The sequence below is a fragment of the Heloderma suspectum genome, chromosome 4, assembly GCF_057233095.1.
Source record: "Heloderma suspectum isolate Gila_16-S chromosome 4, 16-S_ref, whole genome shotgun sequence".
NCBI lineage: Eukaryota > Metazoa > Chordata > Lepidosauria > Squamata > Helodermatidae > Heloderma > Heloderma suspectum.
Genome location: NC_139461.1, coordinates 146,665,091 through 146,685,079, shown reverse-complemented (window position 1 = coordinate 146,685,079; position 19,989 = coordinate 146,665,091). Strand labels below are relative to the sequence as shown.

At 46.0% G+C, this 19,989-nt stretch overlaps 1 protein-coding gene across 2 annotated transcripts; it reads left to right on the top strand.

The window, feature by feature from the left end:
• The first annotated feature begins 551 nt into the window (after positions 1-551).
• APBB3 (amyloid beta precursor protein binding family B member 3) lies at positions 552-18,808 on the top strand. Of its 2 annotated transcripts, none has more exons than XM_084850884.1 (12): positions 552-824; positions 4,727-4,905; positions 7,379-7,455; positions 8,010-8,073; positions 10,184-10,330; positions 11,302-11,429; positions 11,821-11,935; positions 12,617-12,704; positions 13,619-13,702; positions 14,961-15,076; positions 16,533-16,721; positions 17,150-18,808. In XM_084850884.1, exons 1-12 carry the CDS (start codon positions 752-754, stop codon positions 17,381-17,383), a joined length of 1,494 nt encoding a protein of 497 aa, XP_084707010.1. In that variant the 5' UTR covers positions 552-751; the 3' UTR covers positions 17,384-18,808. The 2 variants fall into 2 exon arrangements, with proteins under 2 accessions (XP_084707010.1, XP_084707009.1); XM_084850883.1 differs by having other exon boundaries at positions 13,616-13,702; positions 17,150-18,807.
• Positions 18,809-19,989: the final 1,181 nt, after the last annotated feature.

Here is a 19,989-nt window from a genome sequence, read left to right as displayed (position 1 = left end):
TGCTCTGCTTGTGCATACTGATGAGTCATTAAGATTGTCTGCATTTTGCTCTGGCTTTAACCTTTGCAGAATAATGCATGGTGTACACAGTCAGTTACATTTAGTCCGGTCTGAGGCAGACAAAATGGCTGCTACTTGGAGGTTGTTTTACCTCGTTCCCCATAGCAACTGCCTCAACATGTCAAGTGTTGACATCCAGCAGCTTCCCACAAAGATGAGCACAGGAATTGCTTTGTGCAGTAGAGAAAAGTGTCCAGCTTGCCACCTGGAGAATGTTCATGTGGAGAGTAATGTCACCTGGCCTGCATGTGGTGGCCATCACCCATACACACAGTCTTTTGTCTTTTGCTAAACTGCTAGCACGGTCAGCAAAGAGGCATGTGTGCGTGTGCATACGTGTGGAAAGGACGTGGCTCAGTCAGGGCTTCTTTGCTCTGATCCCTCTGTGCAGAAAGTGTCGCCTGCTGTGCTGCTTCCTCTGGAGCTGGTTGAGCGGCTCCAAAGGATGGCAAGACCTGATTAAATAGAATGCTGCCAGCAGCTTGGCAGCCAGAGACAGCAGGGCCTGCAGTATGTAACTGAATTGCAAGTGATGGATTATTCTGTCCCCTCCATTCTGGGAAAATCAACAGGATAATACAGCAGAAGGGTCAGACTGACCTTTGAGTATTTTTAGCTGTGTGCACTGGGGTAGATGCAGTTACAGTTATAGACTTGCTTCTGGAAGTCCTACAGAAAAACACCAGGTTGCATGTTTAGACATGTAGCTTTGCTTTTGGCTCTGGTGCCCACACATCCATTTCCCAGGAAAGCAGGGAGCAAGGGTAAGTAGGCTCCTCTATTGTTGCTGGTCATGAAAGCTGTGTTCTTTAGGGTGTTTTCCAGTTTCACATTCCTAAACCACTCCCTGGCTTTGCCCATCTAGGATACACTGTACATTACATGCAAAGGGAAGTTGCGTCTCTGCAGTCTATACAGCTCCTAGCATGCTTTCACTGCAAAGTAAGTTTGGTGGGCTGCAGCTATTGCAGTGTGGTCTCTCGATGTCATGAGATCCTGATCAGAATTTGTGTTAACGATGGTGTAAATTATAGGAACTTATTTTTTAAATTAATTTTTATTTTCATTTTGTATCACTCTTCAATATAAAATTTTAATTTACGAGTTAAAATGGCAAAGTCATTAAATCATTTATAATTTTTACTGATTTATTATTTTAGTGAAAATAATTAGTGCTTAAACAGAAATAATATAAATGTGAAAAAACAATATTAATGTAGTATTTTACATGTAATGGAAAATTTAAACATCTATATCAAAAAGTATATTCAAAAAAGTATTTCTGAAAATCTTTATCCAAAAGTCATTCACTGAAAGATTTTACAGGAACCTGGTGTAATCCTGTTTTGGAAACCACGTTTCAATAGCCATTCTGGGCAATAGTCTGGAGACCTTTTAACATCCTAGTTGATGGAAGAGTAAACTGCAGTCATAATCAAATTAAATGTGTCTACAATTAAGCCAACCAATGTTATATTTGTCTAATTTACCACTGAAAACAATTGCAGCATGTCACCTTAATCTTTCCCTCTGCATGTCAGTCAGATAGTGGAAAGTTAAATTGTTTGGGAAGGCAAAAGGAGAAGGGGATGGCAGAGGATGAGATGGCTAGATAGCATCACCGATGCAATGAATATGGATTTGAGCACGCTCCGGGAGAGAGCGCAGGACAGGAAGGCCTGGCGTGCTATGGTCCATGGGGTCACGAAGAGTCGGACATGACTGAACGTCTGAACAACAACACAGACTATGGCACGGAACAGCTATTGAAATGTGATTTCTGTGGAGGTTTTGGAGCTTATTACATCTGCTCCATCTAGTAACGTGTCACTGGTGGGTTTGCTTGATTTGGCTCACTTGGAAGTTGCTCTTCCGGGGTGCTTTTCTTCAATTCAGATTTTTGCCTGGAATGGTTATCGGAACATGGTTTCTGTGAATATTTTGTGGCTTGCTGCATCCCTGCCGCAGAGTTATGTGTGACGGGTGAGTTTGGTTGCTTTCACTCATTTGGAAGTGTCCATTCTGGGCCATTCCTTTCTGTTCCAGATGTGTTCCAGGCATTGTGGGGTTAATAATAATATAATATTGCAAAGGTTTTAGTCCTAAAATATTGTTCTCAAGTGTTTCTAATACATGACACTATTTTTGGTGTGCTTTTTTTTAATATAAAGGGGCCGTTCCAGCCCATTCTGTTACAGCTTTTACACCATCCCAAAGGTACAGGATCTGTCCTCCTTAGTCTCAGATGTCTGGAGTGCCAATGCAAGCACAGAAAATCTGCTGATAGCATTTTTTAAAAAGCTATTAATGAAAGGTGAACTTTAGTGCTTGCCTTAAGGGATGAAAAAAAACCTGAAGATAGTGTTGCAGCTCTCAGCTGTATTTGAGTGCATAACCTCACTAGACCTCCACGTTCAGAGCTCCCCATAAGAGTTTAGTGTGCATTTAGCTCATGAGATCTAATGTTGGAATTGCAGGCTTCTGCTGACAGCCTGAGTATTGGCTTGTGGGTATCGATTTCATCTCCTTACAATGCTGAGTATTCTACTCGAGATTGAACATCCCACTGTGTAATATTGCTACATACTTTGCTTTTGCTGACTCCATTAGCTGACTCGGGAGAGGAGGGCTTCAAGTTGTTTTCCCCTTGGAAATATAGGATGGAACATGGGGTCAATCCTGGCTGAAAATTGCATTTAGTTTAGACTACACATTGAGGACTGGACTGGACAGATGACTCAGAAATACTCTCTTGCATGTGCATGAATCGATGGAAGCATGTGGACCAGCCTTCCCCAACCTAAGAATAAGGTAAAATTCCACAAAGATTCAGCAAAATCTTAACTGCAGAAAATATGAACTGGTTGAGTGCAGAATGGGATATATAAAAGGTAGTTCAAAATAAAGTGAAACTGGCTATTCTCAGTAGCCTATGGTGGTAGGTCAAGGGAGAATCAACTTAAACTGAAGATGGAATTGTTTAGATCATATATCTGGATTTCCCCCTTCGCCATTAAAACAGTTGGTTATACAACATATTAACAACAAAGAGGCTATCTCCAGAACTAGAAACAGAGCAGATACCACATAATCAGGAATAGGTATAATGACAACAGAGCATACCTCCAGACAAGGTTTTATCACACCGTCACTCTGCCTTACGCATGGAATTCTACCAGAGGCCCAGATGATGACATCTTCTACTCATAACCCTCCCTTGTTTTCCCACTACTTCTGTCTTTTTTCTTATTGCAGAAAATCCATTCAGGAAGATGGAATAGCCACACAATGGCTTCTGATCTGTGGCGCAAGGAGTCTTGCATTTGGAAGTACCCTTACAATCAGGGAAACAGAGAATGTGGCATTTCGACCTTCCTTCCTTCTCTTATTTCTGTAAACACATTCAATGGTTAAGTGTAGCACAAATATAGACTAAGGGTACAATCCTATTGAGATAGACAGTAACCTCCGACTTCCTCTGAAGCTGGAGGCAACTGCCTATCCAGTCCAGGGAGGCTGAAGCACGGAGGAGAGGATTCCTCCCATGCTCCAGCTGCCCTGCAGTTTGCCTTAGGCACCTGACTGGGGGTGTCTAAGCACGGCTTTGGGGAGGGGTCGGGAATGGAGCTGGAGACCGCATAGGAAGCTGTCCAAAACAGCTTCTGCGGTCTCCGCCCCCTTCTCGCCCTGTCCGTGTTGCAAGCATGGATAGGCACGGAGGGGCAGCTGCCGCGGTTCTCTCCGCCCAACTATGAGGGGAGGGGGTGGGGAGTATGGATTCCCGGCTACCGGCTCGTAGCGCTATCTCTGAGCTTGGAGCTGGGAAGACGGTGTCTAGGGGAGATAGAATTGCTCTCTGTTTTAGTTGTTCAGATAGTTTAATAAATTAGCATGAGGTTTCGTGAGTTACAACTGACTTCATCAGATGCTATAACTGGAGCTGCAGGCATTGAGAATCTGTATCATCATTCCCTCTAATAAAAAAAGTGTGGGTGGTCAAATGTCTCTAAAACAGTTAGGCCCTGTTCACATGTAACATGAAGCCATGGGGTTAGGGAATTTCTGCTAACCATGGTGGCTTTGTGTGTCAGGGTGGAGAAAACTACGTTCCTCATGGTTAGTAAGCCACCCCTGCTAACCACCCCCCTGCAAAAGGGTTAAGGGGCCCTGGGGTGGCTTACCGTGTCATCTGACTAGCTTCCAGGCCATGACCATAGCGTCTGCTGGCTAGAGCGTCCACCACTGCAGGTCACACTCTAGCTGCTGGAGACTTTCTCTATGGTCATGCGGTCATTTCAGCCACCGGAGCAGCCACCAGGCACCTGTTCGTGGTGCGGAGGACGTCGGGATGCACGCTAACCACCCCAGCAATATCGCCAGGTAACGACAGAAGGTGGGATTAGTGGAACCACACGATGCCATGTAGTTCCTGGTCGTGTGACGGGCCCTTGTGTCATTGTTTCGCTCCCTCCCCTCCATAGTTACTCTAACCACCCTCCTCCCATGTGCATGTGAACAGGCCCTTAGTCTATAATTGTACTATATGTAACCCTTGAATTTGTAAACAGAAGGCTAACATGGTTATACTATCATATTTCTGTAGAATTTGTAAGTTCTTTGAAATAAAACTTACTCTTCCCTCATTGATTGTACCCTCTCTCCTTAGATAACCTGTGGAATGACCAGAATCTGGAGGCTGATCTTGATCTTCCCCCAGGATGGAGGAAAATCCATGACTCCTCGGGGACCTACTACTGGCATGTGCCCACGGGTACCACCCAGTGGCAACACCCATCCTGCACCTCTGGCCTGGCATACAGCACACAAGCTGCTTTCCCAGAAACGGTATTGAGATTCTAAAGCCTTTTGCATAGGATCAGTCCTATCCACATGAACAGTAATGCCAAGAATCCATTGTTGCTCTCGCCTGAATTAAGGCTGATTCCAATGTATCAATCACTGGGGCTTTTCTTTACATGTAACAAGAAATACCAACTCACACATCTCTTACAGTGGCAGACATGTAGAGCACTGTGGCAAATTTTAACAAATAGCTGTCAGTTCAGCCCCACTCAGCACTATTTGTATGTGCAAATGTTTCTGTGTGATCTTCTTGGCTTTACTGGGCAAGACAGATCGCCAGGTTTTCAAAGTGGATACCAAAGACTGGTAACATTTGGAAGGCCTGATTGTGGAGTGGAGTCAGCTCGGTCACTTGGCTGGGCAAACAACTGTGGAGAGTGAGAACATTATAGCTACATTTTCCATGGTGTTTAAGCTGAAAAATAACCCATCAGAAGGAAGTGTTACACAGGATCCTAAAGATGTGTACCTGGACTGATTTCAGTGGGACTTCCAAGCATGTTTGGTTAGAAATGCAGTATTAATCAGCATAAGCAGAGGCGATCTACTAAGGTACTGTGAATGCCCAGGATAAAATAAATTCAGTGTAATCAATGCTAAAACCTATTGATTTGTCATAATGCTCTTTTTATCCATGCACTAAAGTCGGCTTGTCTATTGGGGTACCAAACTGCTTTTCATTAAGGCTTAGCTCAGTCCATCTATTTCTGAAACCTTGATAGCCTTTACTTTTTAGAAGAAAACAAACAAAATGTCCTCTGGACAGCTAGGAACTGGTGTGTCATTTTGGGCTTGCTGAGGACAACAGTGCAGTTAGGTAATTTTAGGCTGTGGACCTAAAGGTCTTCTAGATGGTAACGTGTATTACCGCACTTGCTTCAAAATATGGTGAGCATTGGTGCCCTCCTGCCCAAAGTCCTTTCCCTGCTGTGCTCTATCATGCTGAAAGATCCAGTGACAGAGCTGGCTGGCTGCCAGCCCTGAATCCCAAATATTTCATTGCTATAGAGCGGGGGTGGGGGGTGTATAATGTAGGGAGGAGCGCTTTTTTAACTTCATGGTCTGTGTCCCTTTCTCTCCCTGGCCCTAAGTCTCACTGAACTCACTTGGACTTACTGCTGAAGTGACATGTATAGGGTTGGGCCTCTGAATTTCTACATTCTCACAAGCTCTCAGGCATTCTAAATCTTATTTACACTAACACGGAAAGTGGGAGACAGAATGAGCATGCTAGACACACACACATACACACACACGGTCACTGTTCTTGTAACCCTCCCTGCGTTCAGGGTAAAATTCTGCAGTGTGGAGCTTTGTGTATCCATGGAAGCTCTCTGCACAGTGTAGAACCTTTAAAAAGGAGGGTTCTGCATTGTACAGGGAGCCTCCAAGAATACAAAAGACTCCCTGCTGAAGAAGTCTGTTCTCCCTACGAGGGTGACGAGAACCATGATGGAGGAGGCGGAGGCAGTATGCTCATGCTTGCTGCCCCTCCTCACATGTTAGTATAAGATTTAGAATGCCTGAACAGGGCTACAGCCTTCCTGATACCTGGTTTCTTTAATCCTTTTTTCTTGCCCCAGGATGGAAGTAAGATTTGCCCATAGAAAACAATGGAAAAATCCAAGATTTTGGCATAGCTGTGTTTGGACAGGAACATGTTTCACCCCCGCCTGCCCCCCAAACCCCCAAAGGTAGCAGCAAAGACAGGAGTTCCTGTCTTTGGCATTCAGTGAGAACTGGAAATTCCTTCTCTTGTCAGTGAGTCATTCCACTATTTTCTTAACTCTGTGCCTTCAACATTCCATAAGCCCTGGGAACTCGCAGGATTAATTTGGGATTGTAAAAACTTTTTCTTTTAATCTACAAAGTATAATTCTGCATACATAGAGAGGCCGAGAGGATGTAGATACCTTATTCTTGGGTAGCTGGGCTTCGCTTCCAAACTGATAAGATACTTGACCACCCACACTTTTTCTGTTAGGGGGAATGATGATATAGATTCTGGCTGAGTAAGAACCCCTTGCTAAATTGTTGGTCCAGTTGGAACCAACAGAGCAGCCCAGTAAGGTTCTTTACATATATTGCCAAGAAGTGTGGGAAGAAGGAGCCACCTGCATTAGGTCCGTATGAACCTATGAAGCTGCCTTGGACTGAGCCAGACAACAGGTCTTTGCAGCCCGGCCTTGTCCACTTAGTCAGACAGTCCCTCTCCCGGGTCCCAGGAAGGGTCTTTCCAAGCCCTTTCCACTTGCGATCCTTTTGCTACCTGAGATGCATGATGAATGCGTATGCAATGCAGATTGGTTGGGAGGGGAGCAGCACTCTGGTCTCTGCAATGTCCTGCTCAGAACCCTCAGCGCTAACAGAGATGGTATCACCTCCCATCCGCCCCCACCTCCCCATGTTGGCCTTCTGCCTGCAGGAACTGAGCTGCTTCTGTATCTTTATTCAGGACCTCCAGGCTGCTGCAGGAAGGCCTATGCTGAGGGAGGGACTTATCCCAAGTCCGATGGCATCACTACCCAGAAGGTAGGCTTGTCTGCACAGACCATTTCGCCAAGGCACTTGGGCACGTCTCGCCTGAGGGAAAGTGGAAGAAGTATCTGGGGTCTAGTCATGTCCTCCTCTGCTGATCTCACAAGTAACCCAGATCTGTGCATATGCAGAGGGTAGCAGGTTTGTTCCTGTCTCACAAGCCTTTGGTCTGTCTCCTTTTAGTTATAAAGGAATCTCACTCCTGTCTCCATCCTAGTCTGCCAGCTGTTTCCTGCTGTCTTTACACCAGGGAGAGACTCCTTAGCAAAGTGAAAGGCAATTTGGGATGGAAGGGTGCAGGCCAAGTGTATTTAGCACCTGCAAGTCACTTGCATGGGGTAGGAGCTGACCAGTCTTTGACTGGATCCAGGGGAAACTGAGTACATGAAACCCCATGATTTTCTAAGGAGTTGGAATAGTGATGAGATCCAAGGTTGCCACCCTGCCCTTGCCTGGGGTGTGTTCTGGGGCTGAACAGAAGCCCACTAAGCTTGTGCCATGTGGCTGAGAAACTCCATGTCACTGCTATGCTTGTTTCCCTGTCACAGGACGTCACTGGCCTGGCATGGGGAGGAGCCTCATCATCACGGCCACACAGAGCCTGGCTCCAAGGTACAGTCAGGTGAGGTGGAGGACACAGGGGGCACTTAGCTCAGCCACCTGACTTTCTTTGGGACAAGGGGGATGAGCCCAGCATAGGTAAGGCCCTTCCTTGGGGGCAGCTATAGGAAGCTGCCCCCTCTGTGAGTTTGGCACATGTCGCCAGGCTGTTCTTTGGAACCCAGGAGACTCTTATTTTGGAGAAGCAGGAATGTGCCACCTTCTGGGACTGCTCTGCCAGTCACTGCAGCTGCTTAGAATCCCCACTCAGCATCGTATGGTGCATTTCCAATATCCCTTGCAGTGCATCCTGTGCATGACTACTCAGAAGCAATAGGTATTCCCAGGGAAGGGACTACAGGATCACAGCCTTAGTAGGTTTGAACCACTCTTTTGTTCATATGGTTGGAGGGTGTAAATGAGTAACCAGTACAGATGAAGTGGTCTTGCTAATGTCCTTCCAGTCACTTTGTGGCCCTCTCCACTATCCCGAATCCCCTGGCCCCTTTTCTCCCCAAAACAATATGAGAAAACACAGGTGCCATCAGCTACGCTGCCCAGCTCTACGTTTGTTTGTTTAGTTGTTTTATTTGTCACATTTATATCCTGCTTTTCCTCCAAGGAGCCCAAGGTGGAGTTCATTCTCCTCCTCTCCATTTTATCCTCACAACAACCCTGTAAGTCAGGTCAGACTGAGAGAGAGCGGCTGGCCCAACGTCACCCAGTGAGCCTGATGGCCAAGGGAGGACTAGAAGCCGGATCTCCTGAGTCTCAGTTCAGGAATAACCACTACACCACACTGATTCTCAAGTTGTGTCAGCTCCTCCTGGCTCTCATTGTTTTAATTATATACTGGTGTATAATGCAAAATATAAGAACAATGTACCCGCCCCAATTAAAGCAGATCAAGAAAAAATTAAAGTGGTCAAAATATTTTTAAATTAAATATGATTTTACATGTTATAATTAGGGCTGCAATACAGTTTACTAACTGTGATTAGAAACCTCTTCATTTGCTAAAACGATGTCCCACTTGATCATGAAAGACAATTAGATTTCTTTTTTTAAATTGTGTATATACACAAACAAACTGCGGTCAACACGTGCCATCTTACAAGAGGCATTAACAACTCACGCACAATAGGGAATGCCTTTTCTAAGATGGTGCCTGCTGCATCATCTAAAAACATATATGTATCATCCACAAATGAAGAAAGTATGCTTTTTAAAATCAAAACTATTGGGTAATATCCAGTGTTAGTCCTATGTAGGGTAGACCCACTGAAATGAATGAATCTTAAATTAGTCATGACTAATGTAAATCCCATTTGCTTTATTTGTGTGCAGATTTATGTAGATTTAATACATTAATTAACTATAAATTATAAGTGATACGGGCAGTGCTCAGTACTGCTGCTGCGCCTCTGCTGGTTCAGTTGTGCTCACGTGACCCACGTAAAGGAAGCCTGGAAACGAGTAGAAATGCTTGTTTCCAGAATGGGATGGTCAGCAGTGCTGCCTTCTGTGAGCTCCACTGACCTGTGCTGTTCTGGACGTTAACGCTTCCACTTGTTTCGGATTGCTTCGGGAACTGCTAGGTTCCCATTGTGCTAGTGGTAGGCTGCACTAGCATGGGAGAAGTATTGGATACTGCCCAAGGTGGGGTGTTTTTTTTTACATTTAATGATAACCCTTTTAACATTATTTTAAAATATTAGCATCCCTTTCTCCAGGACCAGCAGCAAGTATTTGGGGATCCATTGTATTAGTCGTGTACATAGTAATTATAACTGTAAGCCACTTTGGCAGTCCTTATTTGGCCAAAGGAATATAGAAGTTTTAATGAAAAGCAAGGATAGTAAACTGATGGGTCTCTGTGGCGGCGGCAGTGGGGAGATTGGATGGAGATACCCAGAGTGTTAGGATGGCTAGATTTGTGGTACCTGACCAGATCTGTGGAACAGCATTGCTGGTAGTCAAAACAGGAAGGGGCAGCTGCTGTTCTCCACGTTAGCCCAGACTTCCACAGAAAGGCAGAACATGGGCAGGGCAATGTAGTTGGGCACGGGCTAAGGAGGCCAGAGACGTGCCTTATGGTGATCCTGTCTGTCTCTCTTGCCAGTGCTTCATTGTGCGTTCCTTAGGCTGGGTGGAGATCCCCGAAGACGACTTGGCTCCTGGTAAAAGCAGCATTGCAGTGAATAATTGCATCCAGCAACTCTCTCAAGCCAAGTGTGACAATTGGGACCCTGCTGACAGATGGGGCGAGGTGAGTGCCATAGGGACAGAACCCAAGGGAGGAAAGATTTGCTCATCACCTGGCACCTCTCCTCCCTCATGGACTTCCAGTGGCCATCTTGCTGAATGCAGCCATTGCTACACTGGGCCTAGGTACTGTCTTGCTCCCTTTCTTCCCTCATCATGGACACAGGCATCCACTGCTAGGTGCCGCCATTCTTGCTCCTCCTGTACAGTCACTGAAGATACATATAAAGTATTCCCTTCCTTTCATTTCATCACAGGCAGAAGCCATTAGGCACTGTTGAATGGCTTCGGTATATTAATATTTGATTCAGTTTTGTTCTTGGCGTATATCAATACAACAAATACAGACATAACAACAAAAAGTCAAACAAAAAGGCTGACAGGGAGAGGAGGGTGGCATGGCACAGGTCGGTGTTTATAAGTTTTCTTCATTTTCAGTTTATGGGGGTTTCATAAGCAAAATGTCAAGCATAAAGTTTGGTATAGCAAACTTGGTAAGCATCTAATTTCTGTGATCTGTGACATATGCATGTGTGTCAAACAAGGGTAGGTCTTCTGTCCATGGGTGGATTGTTGGATTCTGTTTACTTATAAAACAATGCGTTTGGCAACCAACGGGGCACAGGAAATTAATTTCTGCTGCTCTGGGATAAGGTTGCATACAATAGGGAGGTTTCCTGTCAATGCTATTTTGTCCATTAATCTCAACTTGTTTCTGGGACCAAATTGATATGGACAATGACCTCTGTCCAGAATCGAGAAACAACAGGACGATGCCACATCATGAGTCTTAAGGAGGCTTTTGTATCTTTGTGGATGGTCTTGGGTCCAGGATAAATATTTCATTCACATCCCAGCCCCAGTCCTTCCTCATGAAGGGGAGGTCATTGTAGCTCTTGTTGGGAGATGCCTGTGGAAGGGTTCTTCTATTCCCACGCTGTGGCCCAGTCACAGTCCTTTAGTCTCCCCTCGCAGGGCCAAAACATGGTGATGATCCTGAAGAAGGACACAATGAGCTTAGTGGACCCTTTGGACCACAGCCTCATCCACTGCCAGCCCCTCATCGATATCCGTGTCTGGGGCGTAGGCTGCAACAACGGCAGGTGAGCCATGGCCTTTCCCCGGGGGAGGGGAGGGGATGCCCTGCTGCTGGAGTTTAAGTGCGAGGGCAACTTCCCCGTCTTAGCATTGCACCACAAAGGCACTGTGGGATGGTCTTGGAGTGGGGGGCATCCTTACCGCTGTCCTCCTCTTCCCATGGAGTTCTTCTGTTCCCTGCAAAGAGCCTTTTGCTCCCCTTCTCAGATGCTATTACAACTCCTTCCCAGCTCATCAGTGGGGTTGCTCCTTCTGCTGTTCTTCTTTAACCAGCCTTTTCTCTTTCCCTACATGCTGTGCTTGACTAAGGGACAGGTAAGGCCCCCTCTTCCTTCTGCAGCAAGGATCAGTGCTTGGAGCCCTGCCCTTGCTTATTGGGCTCTCCTCTCCTTGCAGGGATTTTGCTTTCGTGGCCAGTGACAAGGACACGTGTATGCTGAAGTGCCACGTCTTCCACTGCAATGTGCCTGCCAAGGCCATTGCCAAGGCCCTGCATGAAATGTGCTCCAAGGTATCCCTCCTGACTTGTGGCACAGGTCTTTACATACACGTACACGCACACACACGGGAGGAAAGAAGAGCACTGCAGCCCCTGCAGTGCCACACCAGGCAGCATCTGGGGCAACCTGCTCTCATTTTGCAAGGAGTCAGCCAGTGGGGTTTTGTCCTGGTTGGCTGGTGGCCTGAAAGAATTCTTTCAGCCATGCCCTCATCAGGCCTCTGTATTTTATGGAACTCAACAGAACTAGTCCCCTAGTCATTGCTGGTGGAGGGGCAAAGCTACAAAGAAGCGACAGTCCTATGCATGCTTACTTGGGAGTAAGTTATTGAAAATTATTGAATCTGGCAGGGATGATTTGACTTGGATTCCTGCATTGAGCAGGGGGTTGGACTCAATGGTCTTATAGGCCCCTTCGAACCCTACTGTTCTATGATTCTATGAATGAGTTGGACTTTCTTTTGCATAAACAGGCATAAGATCAGACTGCATTTATTAAAGCAAGGGGGCTTCCCATGTGAATTTTGATTTCTGGCCATACTCTTGGAGATGAGAACTGTTGCATCTATATTCTGTCATCAGCTGGCCCTCTCCTGGTTTACCATCTAGGAGGAGCTTCCTTCCTGATTTTTGTCACCACACTGAGTTTAGATAGCAGGTCCCAACCTGTGATGGCTTCTCCCTGTGTTGTAGATCATGGCTGAGCGAGCTGTGGCAAGTAACTGCCTCACTCGATCTGTCACCCTTGAACCGATCACGCCAGATGACCCATCTCTGCAAGGTAATAAGGTTTGAAATTCATCAAGTCCCTTTTCAGAGCACAGCAGGCTATGTATCTGCACATCATCCCTTCCCTGCTATGCCAGAATTGAAGAAATGATTCCTCTGCTCTTGACTAAAGTATCATCGCCTGCTTCTCCTACCCTGAAAGAAATACCCTGTATAAGGATGAACAATCAAATAGCATAAGGCCACGTTTGATACATCTTAAAGCTGATTTTACTGGCCTCCCACTGAGTTGGATAGGAAATATGCACACCTGTTCCACTGATGCATATGGGGCTTGGGTGGAACCTAAGACAGCCCTCATGGGGCGGCATATGTGACAGAGCCTCTCACTCAGAGAGGGTCTGAGGGTCCCTATCTTGGGTACACCATGAACCGATCTGTGATTACAATGAATTTGTGGGATGCCATTATCTCCTCTTAAAAAAACCATAATGGATGTCAAGACACCAACACTCACTTTCAGGACTATTCAGAAAGCAGGTGGGAACCTAGAGGGGCACTGAATGGCAGGACGCAACTGCTCCACCAGAAGGCACAGGAAGTGCTGCTGCCAGGGAGAAGCCTCTGTGCCTTGGGCAGCGGGGGAACACAGCTCCTCTGGCACTCTGAGATCACTTTCAAATATGGGAGGAACTGGTATGGTCTGGATCATGCCCCTGATCAACATGCCTTCCAGTGCAGAATTTGGTAGCCCCTGCAGAAACTCACTCATCTCAGTCTGACGAAGTGTCTGATAACATGGCAATCTTGAAAGATGACTGAATTCAGTGAGACTTACTTTTGGATCAGACTGGAAGGCTTAAAGCTCCTCCTGGCTGCCATGTTTCAGCACCTCCTTTTCTCTAGTGACCTGGGATTGATTTGCTGAGCGGAAAGGCTGTGCTCACTGTCTTTTGCTCCCAGCAGTTGACGTTCTGGATGCCTTGAGAGAATCTGTCCAGAAATATGATGCTGTGTATATCGGCAGCTTACCAGTTTCCAAAGCCATGGGTATGTAGCTTTCCTTGAATTCTGCAAGCCATGTCTGTGTGTGATGGGCTGCACTGTGTTCAGTGGGTGAGGTTCAGAAGGCTGGTTTTGATGTTTCTAAGAGCCTGTGCTAAGTAGGTGTAGAAAGCTTTTCTGAAGGTATCCTCTGTTGGGGTCCTGCAAGGCCTTCCTGTGTTTACTGGATGTACTCTTGCTAATGCCTCAGCCTTGGCAAGGGACTCTGAGACTGCAGACCCATTTCCTTTTTCATGCCTGCTGTATTTCAGTTAAGAAAATAAAAATTAAGGTGTCAGTTTGCAGATCTCCCATGTAACATGTAGTTTGGCCCTTTAATAGCTGCTTGCCAATAAATTCAGGAGGTGCGACACACTCCCATTGCTATGGCAGTATGAAGGGGGAAGTCCCACCCACCAGAGGTTTCCACACTGTGCAGCCATTAAAGGTACAGGAGGCCATTTCGGATAAGGAGTGGAAACCTTAGAGGGGTGTGTATGTGTGTGCTCAACATTCTTTTGGGGTGGGGGCTGTTGGTCTCAAACCGCTTGTTGTTCTCCTAAAATTATCTCAGACCTGAATGTGACTGAGCCTTCTCCTGGTTTACCTCATCTTAACCCTTCTACTTAACCCTGTCCCAGGGCTTTGCTTAAAGGGAATAAGGTGCTTAGTCAGATAGACAAGCGGGTGTGTCTTTATGCCTATGATGGTGCGTGGCTGGGAGCCAATAGGTTCTCTGACAGACTAGGCTCAGGCAAAGGGTTAACATGAACAAGGAAACAAAAACCTGCTTTATTTACAGGCTTTTCTTGATCACAACAAGAGCCGACTGCCACACATTCCCAGCTAACTTGGCTACACTTGTATCAGTCCTTTCCCTGAATTCCTGAACCTCTTGCTCTAAACCTCCCTCCTTTTCGTCGCTCTCTTGCCAGCCTTCCCCCAACGACTCATCCTCAGACAGGTTTCTTTTTTTCCTACTCCTTCCCGACATTCCAGGGGCTGTGAGTGGGTGAGGGCGCACTCCAACCCTGTCCATCACACCGAAGGCTTCTTTTGCCACCCTTCTGCGGAACACCTCTCCCTGTCCCCAGTATCTCCTTGTCCCTTTTTTTCTCTGAACGGCACATCCTTAACTCCAGTCAAAGCAACTTAGTTGTTTCTGGAACCCAAAACCTGGGTCTTGAGCGAACCCATTCTCTGGCTAGGGAGCAGTCCAATTGTGACTGGGCTCATCTATTTCTTTCTTGCCTCACCACATCAGGGATGGATGTGCTAAATCATGCGATTGAAGACCTGATGAGTAACCGTGGCCATGAGCAGTGGACTCCATCTGTCCTGACTGTTTCAGACTCTGTGATGCAAGCAGACCAGACTGAGGTAAAGCTTCTTGTGACACTGGTCATGCCAGCAGCTTCCTCCTCTCACCCAGTATCTGAGCACAGCCCTTCTATAAACTCAAGTGATTCAAGAACCAATTTCCCACTCCTTAGTTTATCTCTGAGCTCTCTGTGGATGTGTAAGGCTCAGATCTGGCTCTGCAATTTGTTGGATACTAAAGGCTCGGGAAGATGTCCAAATGCTGCTTTCCACAGTTTGAAACTATTGGATAATCATAGCTTGCTGCATAATTACTGTTGACTAAAGTTGCCTCCTGTTAGGGTGCAATCCTATGTTTAATCAGAAAGAAGTCCTACAACTCTCAGCATGTCATAGGATTGTGCCCTAAATCTGGTAACTTAGGGATAGTCCAGCTGGTCACTGTGTTAGTGAGGCAAAAGTAGTAGTTGAACATTGTTTTATTGGAAATACAGTATGCCAGATGATAGGGCAACATCCAGTCACACCTAAACGCTTTTGAACCCCATTAAATTAAATGGGAGTGAATGCAGTGTGTAATTTGGCTAGATTATATCCTCACAATGCTATTTTATGCATGTTTACTAAGAAGTATGCCCTAATGGAAAGTGTGCATAGGATTGCAACCTGACAACACCATCCTGTTCATGTTTACTCAGAAGTAAGCTCCACTAAGTCTTAGCAATTACAAATCATGGCTTGGCTGCCAAAGCCATCCAAAATGTGTGGAACCCACTGTTGTAAGGATTATCATAAAATAACGTATATGAAATGCTTTGACCACTCTAAATTAATTTTCCTTTTCTTCCATGACATGTGACTCCTAGAAGCTGATTATGTTGTGATCCGGTCCCAAGGTGCTCTCAGTCCCTTTGGCCACTTCTTAGGGTGTGCACAGGCTCAGTAGCTCAAACTGAGTATTTGGTTTGGGGAAGAATTTTTTTTTAAAAATGAGCCCACAGTTCTGGGATGTGGAAGCATCCATGTATGGGGAACACACAAAGATTAGCACCTAGGGTAGAACTGGACTGCAGTGCAACAAGAGTGCAGGTCTAGATGTACCCTTAAGGCTCCTTCACACTGAGCTTTTATTCTGCGATTGAAATTGCTCCTTCACAGAAGTTTGCGGGCTCTTTACATGATGCCGTGACCCTCCAGGGCGTCTCCTGCACTAAATGCCCTTTGTTCCATTTTTAAATAGATCGCAGATAATGAGCTATCAAATTACCCCGTTGTGTTCCGCTGCAGTTTCCTCCGTGAAAAGAGTAAAAGCGGCAAAAAGATGAGCGAGATCAATGAAAGATAATGGAAGACTCAGGGGGAAGGGGGTGGGAGAAATGGAAGCACGTGAAAAAGGGAGTCGTGATCTTGCCTTTAAGACAGAAGCAGAAAGCCCTGTTTCAGATGCAGGATTTTAGGCTGGTGTAGAGGTGCCCTTAGTCTAATAGTCTGACTGGATTCTTTTGTGCTCTCTAAGGCTGAAGAGGAGGAAGACCCCTGCATTTGGGAATGCCAGGTCCGCTACGTGACGTTTCTTGGGATTGGGAAAGATGCCCACACGTTTGCACTCATCACTGACATGGGGCAACAATGTTTCCAGTGCACAGCTTTTTGGTGTGAGCCAGATGCTGGCACCATCTCGGAAGCAGTGCAGGCTGCATGCATGGTAAATGTCAAGACGCTGAAGTAGGCCTGCCTGAGCAGGATTTTATGACGCTCTTTGTCTTTCCCACCTGGCCCAGCCCTGCTGTTCACCTGATACAGAACCACCCTTTGGAAGGCCTCTTAGCCTTGCACATTTCAAGGTTCAGAGTTTTACCAGTCCAACTACCCATCGATTTGAAACCTGAGTTTGCTCAGCAGTGTCAAGAGTGCCGAAACCTATGATTACAGATAAACGGATGAACATCCATGCACTATATGCACCAATGGTGCTGGTGCCTCTTTTCTTATATGGGTAAATGCACTGCCCCTACACCACAGATATAAAGGGTTTATGCCAGGAAAGAAGTAGCAATAACAACTATTGGGTTTTTGTGAGCCTTGACTGGCTCTGCACTGTAAATTCACCATGATGTATTTGTTTTCTGGTAGGTCCAGTATCAGAAGTGCTTAGTGGCGTCCGCATCACAAATGAGATCCAGAAGTGGTTCCCGCTCGATCCTGAAGATGAAAAGGACCGTGTCAGTAGACTTGCCAGTGTGCCCATTTCCTGTCACAGGGCGCTCCCTGCAGAAAAATGGCGGTGGAGCCCCTGCGCGCAAGCGGGGGATCTTCTCTTTCTTTGACGCATTCCGCCAAAAGCATTCCATGCTACACACCCCTTAGGAGGAAAGACACCATGTGGAGGAGTTTGTCTGTCCCAGATGAGACTTAACAGCAGCCGTCCTTGGATGTCCCGGCTCAGAATGTAAATAGCATACTTCTGTCTGTTGCTTCTTTCACTGAAACGAAAAGAGCCAACAGATCCAAGCCACACTGGCTCCCAAGCGAGGTCCTGGCTGATTCTGGACATGCGATGCATATTTCTTCTAGTCTTTTGCTATGTAGATGCTATGAGGAGGAGGCAAGGTTGCTCTGGGGGAGAGGAAACAATGCCGCACATGAATGTTTGGAATGTTCCTTGGCACGTGGAGCAGGCAGGGTCAAATGCACCACCCAGGCTTAAAACCTTGCTCTCACTGCCCACTGGGGTTTGTGGACTAGGGCAGAGCAGGCATGCCAGCTTCTTGAGACAGTAACTTCACTTTATTTTATGTAGTAAACGCTGTGGACATCTCCATGAATCTCTTTCCAGCTGAAGCATGAATGCTTGGTATACGGAAGATGACTGCAGGCCAGTTGAAGGAAGCAGCCTTTACAACTCTAGGCAGGCACTTGTGTTAGTTTGAGGCAGCAAATATATGCTTGTCATCCTCTGGATTAGTCAGACATAGACACGGATAAACATCTCCTTTGAAAAGTGACAAATCTACACTCATGCATTCAGACACAGGCACTGTTCCATCTATTTCACTACATTGCCACCCTTCATAGTACAGCTGAGAATGGCAGATGCCTGCAACATGACTCTTCTTTCTTTGGCAAAAGCTGTGCCCATTTTTGTTTAACTTCAGAACATGTTTCAGCAACAAGTGTTGCCAAACATCCAGATATTGGGAAGCAACCCTTCCGAAATGAGCCAGTGACCATAATTACGCACAGAATGATCAAATGGTGAACATCGCTACGGTACTCACTAGCAAAATGTCTGTAACAAGTTGTGTGTGTGTGTGTGTGTGTGTGTGTAGCACCAGCACTCATGGCTGTCCATTTTAACAACACCAGCATGCCTAGCCTGGCGCTTGCATTGGGAATGACCATCCATCCAGGCTATCACTGTATGGCCCAATGCTGGTGAGCAACTCCAACAAACACAAGTGATTCACACTTGTGAGAAATATGGTAAGGAGAATGTAGATCTTCTTGTGGATTTCTTTCTTTTAAAGCATATAAGTACTGCACGCCTGTTACACCAATATTGGTGAAAGTGACTGCTGGGTCCCACTTCATCTATGTCTAAAAATGGGTGGCTGAGGCTGGTGAGAGGAAGGAGCAAATCTCCTTATACATTCCTTTCTTTTCGATTTTGGGCCTAATGTAACCTTTATCTTATTTATAATTAGCCCTGGATTAAGATAGACTCAAGTCTACCTCAGCGATACTTTATATCTGATCATTTGTGCAAATAAACTACTAATATGGAGGAAAGCTAGACTTGCTTTATCTTTGGTCTCCATTTCCAGATATTTTTACCGGTGCCATATTTATTTTACTGTATTTATTTACTACATTTCTATACCGCCCAAGAGCTGAAGCTCTCTGGGCTTCAACCACTGGGCTGTGCTGACACAAATGCGAAAATGAATGAATTCTTTTATTATAAATTTGGGATGGGGTGTTAGAAACAGGATGGGCCAGATCAATGCAAGAATCGTGCTTCCTATGGAATTTGAAACTGGGAGTATTGCACTGTTGGGGCAGCTCTCAGCAGATCCAGTCTGAAACGGCTAGCTGGAAAGGGCGGTAGCCAGGCTAGAGGTGACACAGCACTGCTTATGTGATGGCGGCAGTGGCCTGATGCTACAGAAGCCACTGCAGCCAGGAGTAAGGGGCCATTGGCAAGTGGAAAGTAGGCAAGTGGGATGGGAGGCAGGAGGAGGTGAGATCAGTGGAGTAGCAACTGCTGTGGCAATCCTACCACCTTGCTACCTTTGGAACCTGTTCCCCTCCTCCAGGTACAGGAAGCCCCTGCAGACCCCCTTCTTCCACGCATGGCTGGGTACACCCATCTGAGGGTCTCTTCTGAGCAGTCAATCGACTGGCCAGGAGAAGTCTTCTGATGACACTTCTTAAAGAGACAGCAATTGTTAATCTCCCAACTGTGACCCAACTCTTTTCAGCTGATAAAAACTTTCAGAAAATGGCACTTTGAGAGATTGCCCTTTGGCATATCATCTGCACAAAAGATCTTCCAAAGCAAATTCTTGCAACTTTAAGGGGCCTTCAGAACATCAAACAAATCACATATGTTGTTCTAGTACGTGCACATTCCAGAGAGCAGCACAATAAAACCTAAGATCCCTACAGAAATAGTGCAGGGGGAGCAACCCAAAGCTGAATGCTAATTGGGTGGATCAAATGAGATAACTTGGTCATATACTAGAAAAGGGAAGCGTTTAGACAAGACAAAAAGATATGCCTCGACGCCTTTTCAAAAAGTTGAAAAAGTGGGGGCCAATTGTAAAGCTGAAGGGACAGCATGCCACAGTTTGGAAGCAATGCTGAAGTCCTTTCACACTTGCCTGACAAAGCGAGGGTGTCCTCAAAAGGGTTTCTGCTGCAGATTTTACTAACCCAACAGATTCATAATGAGGCAGGTGGTCCCTTAGACA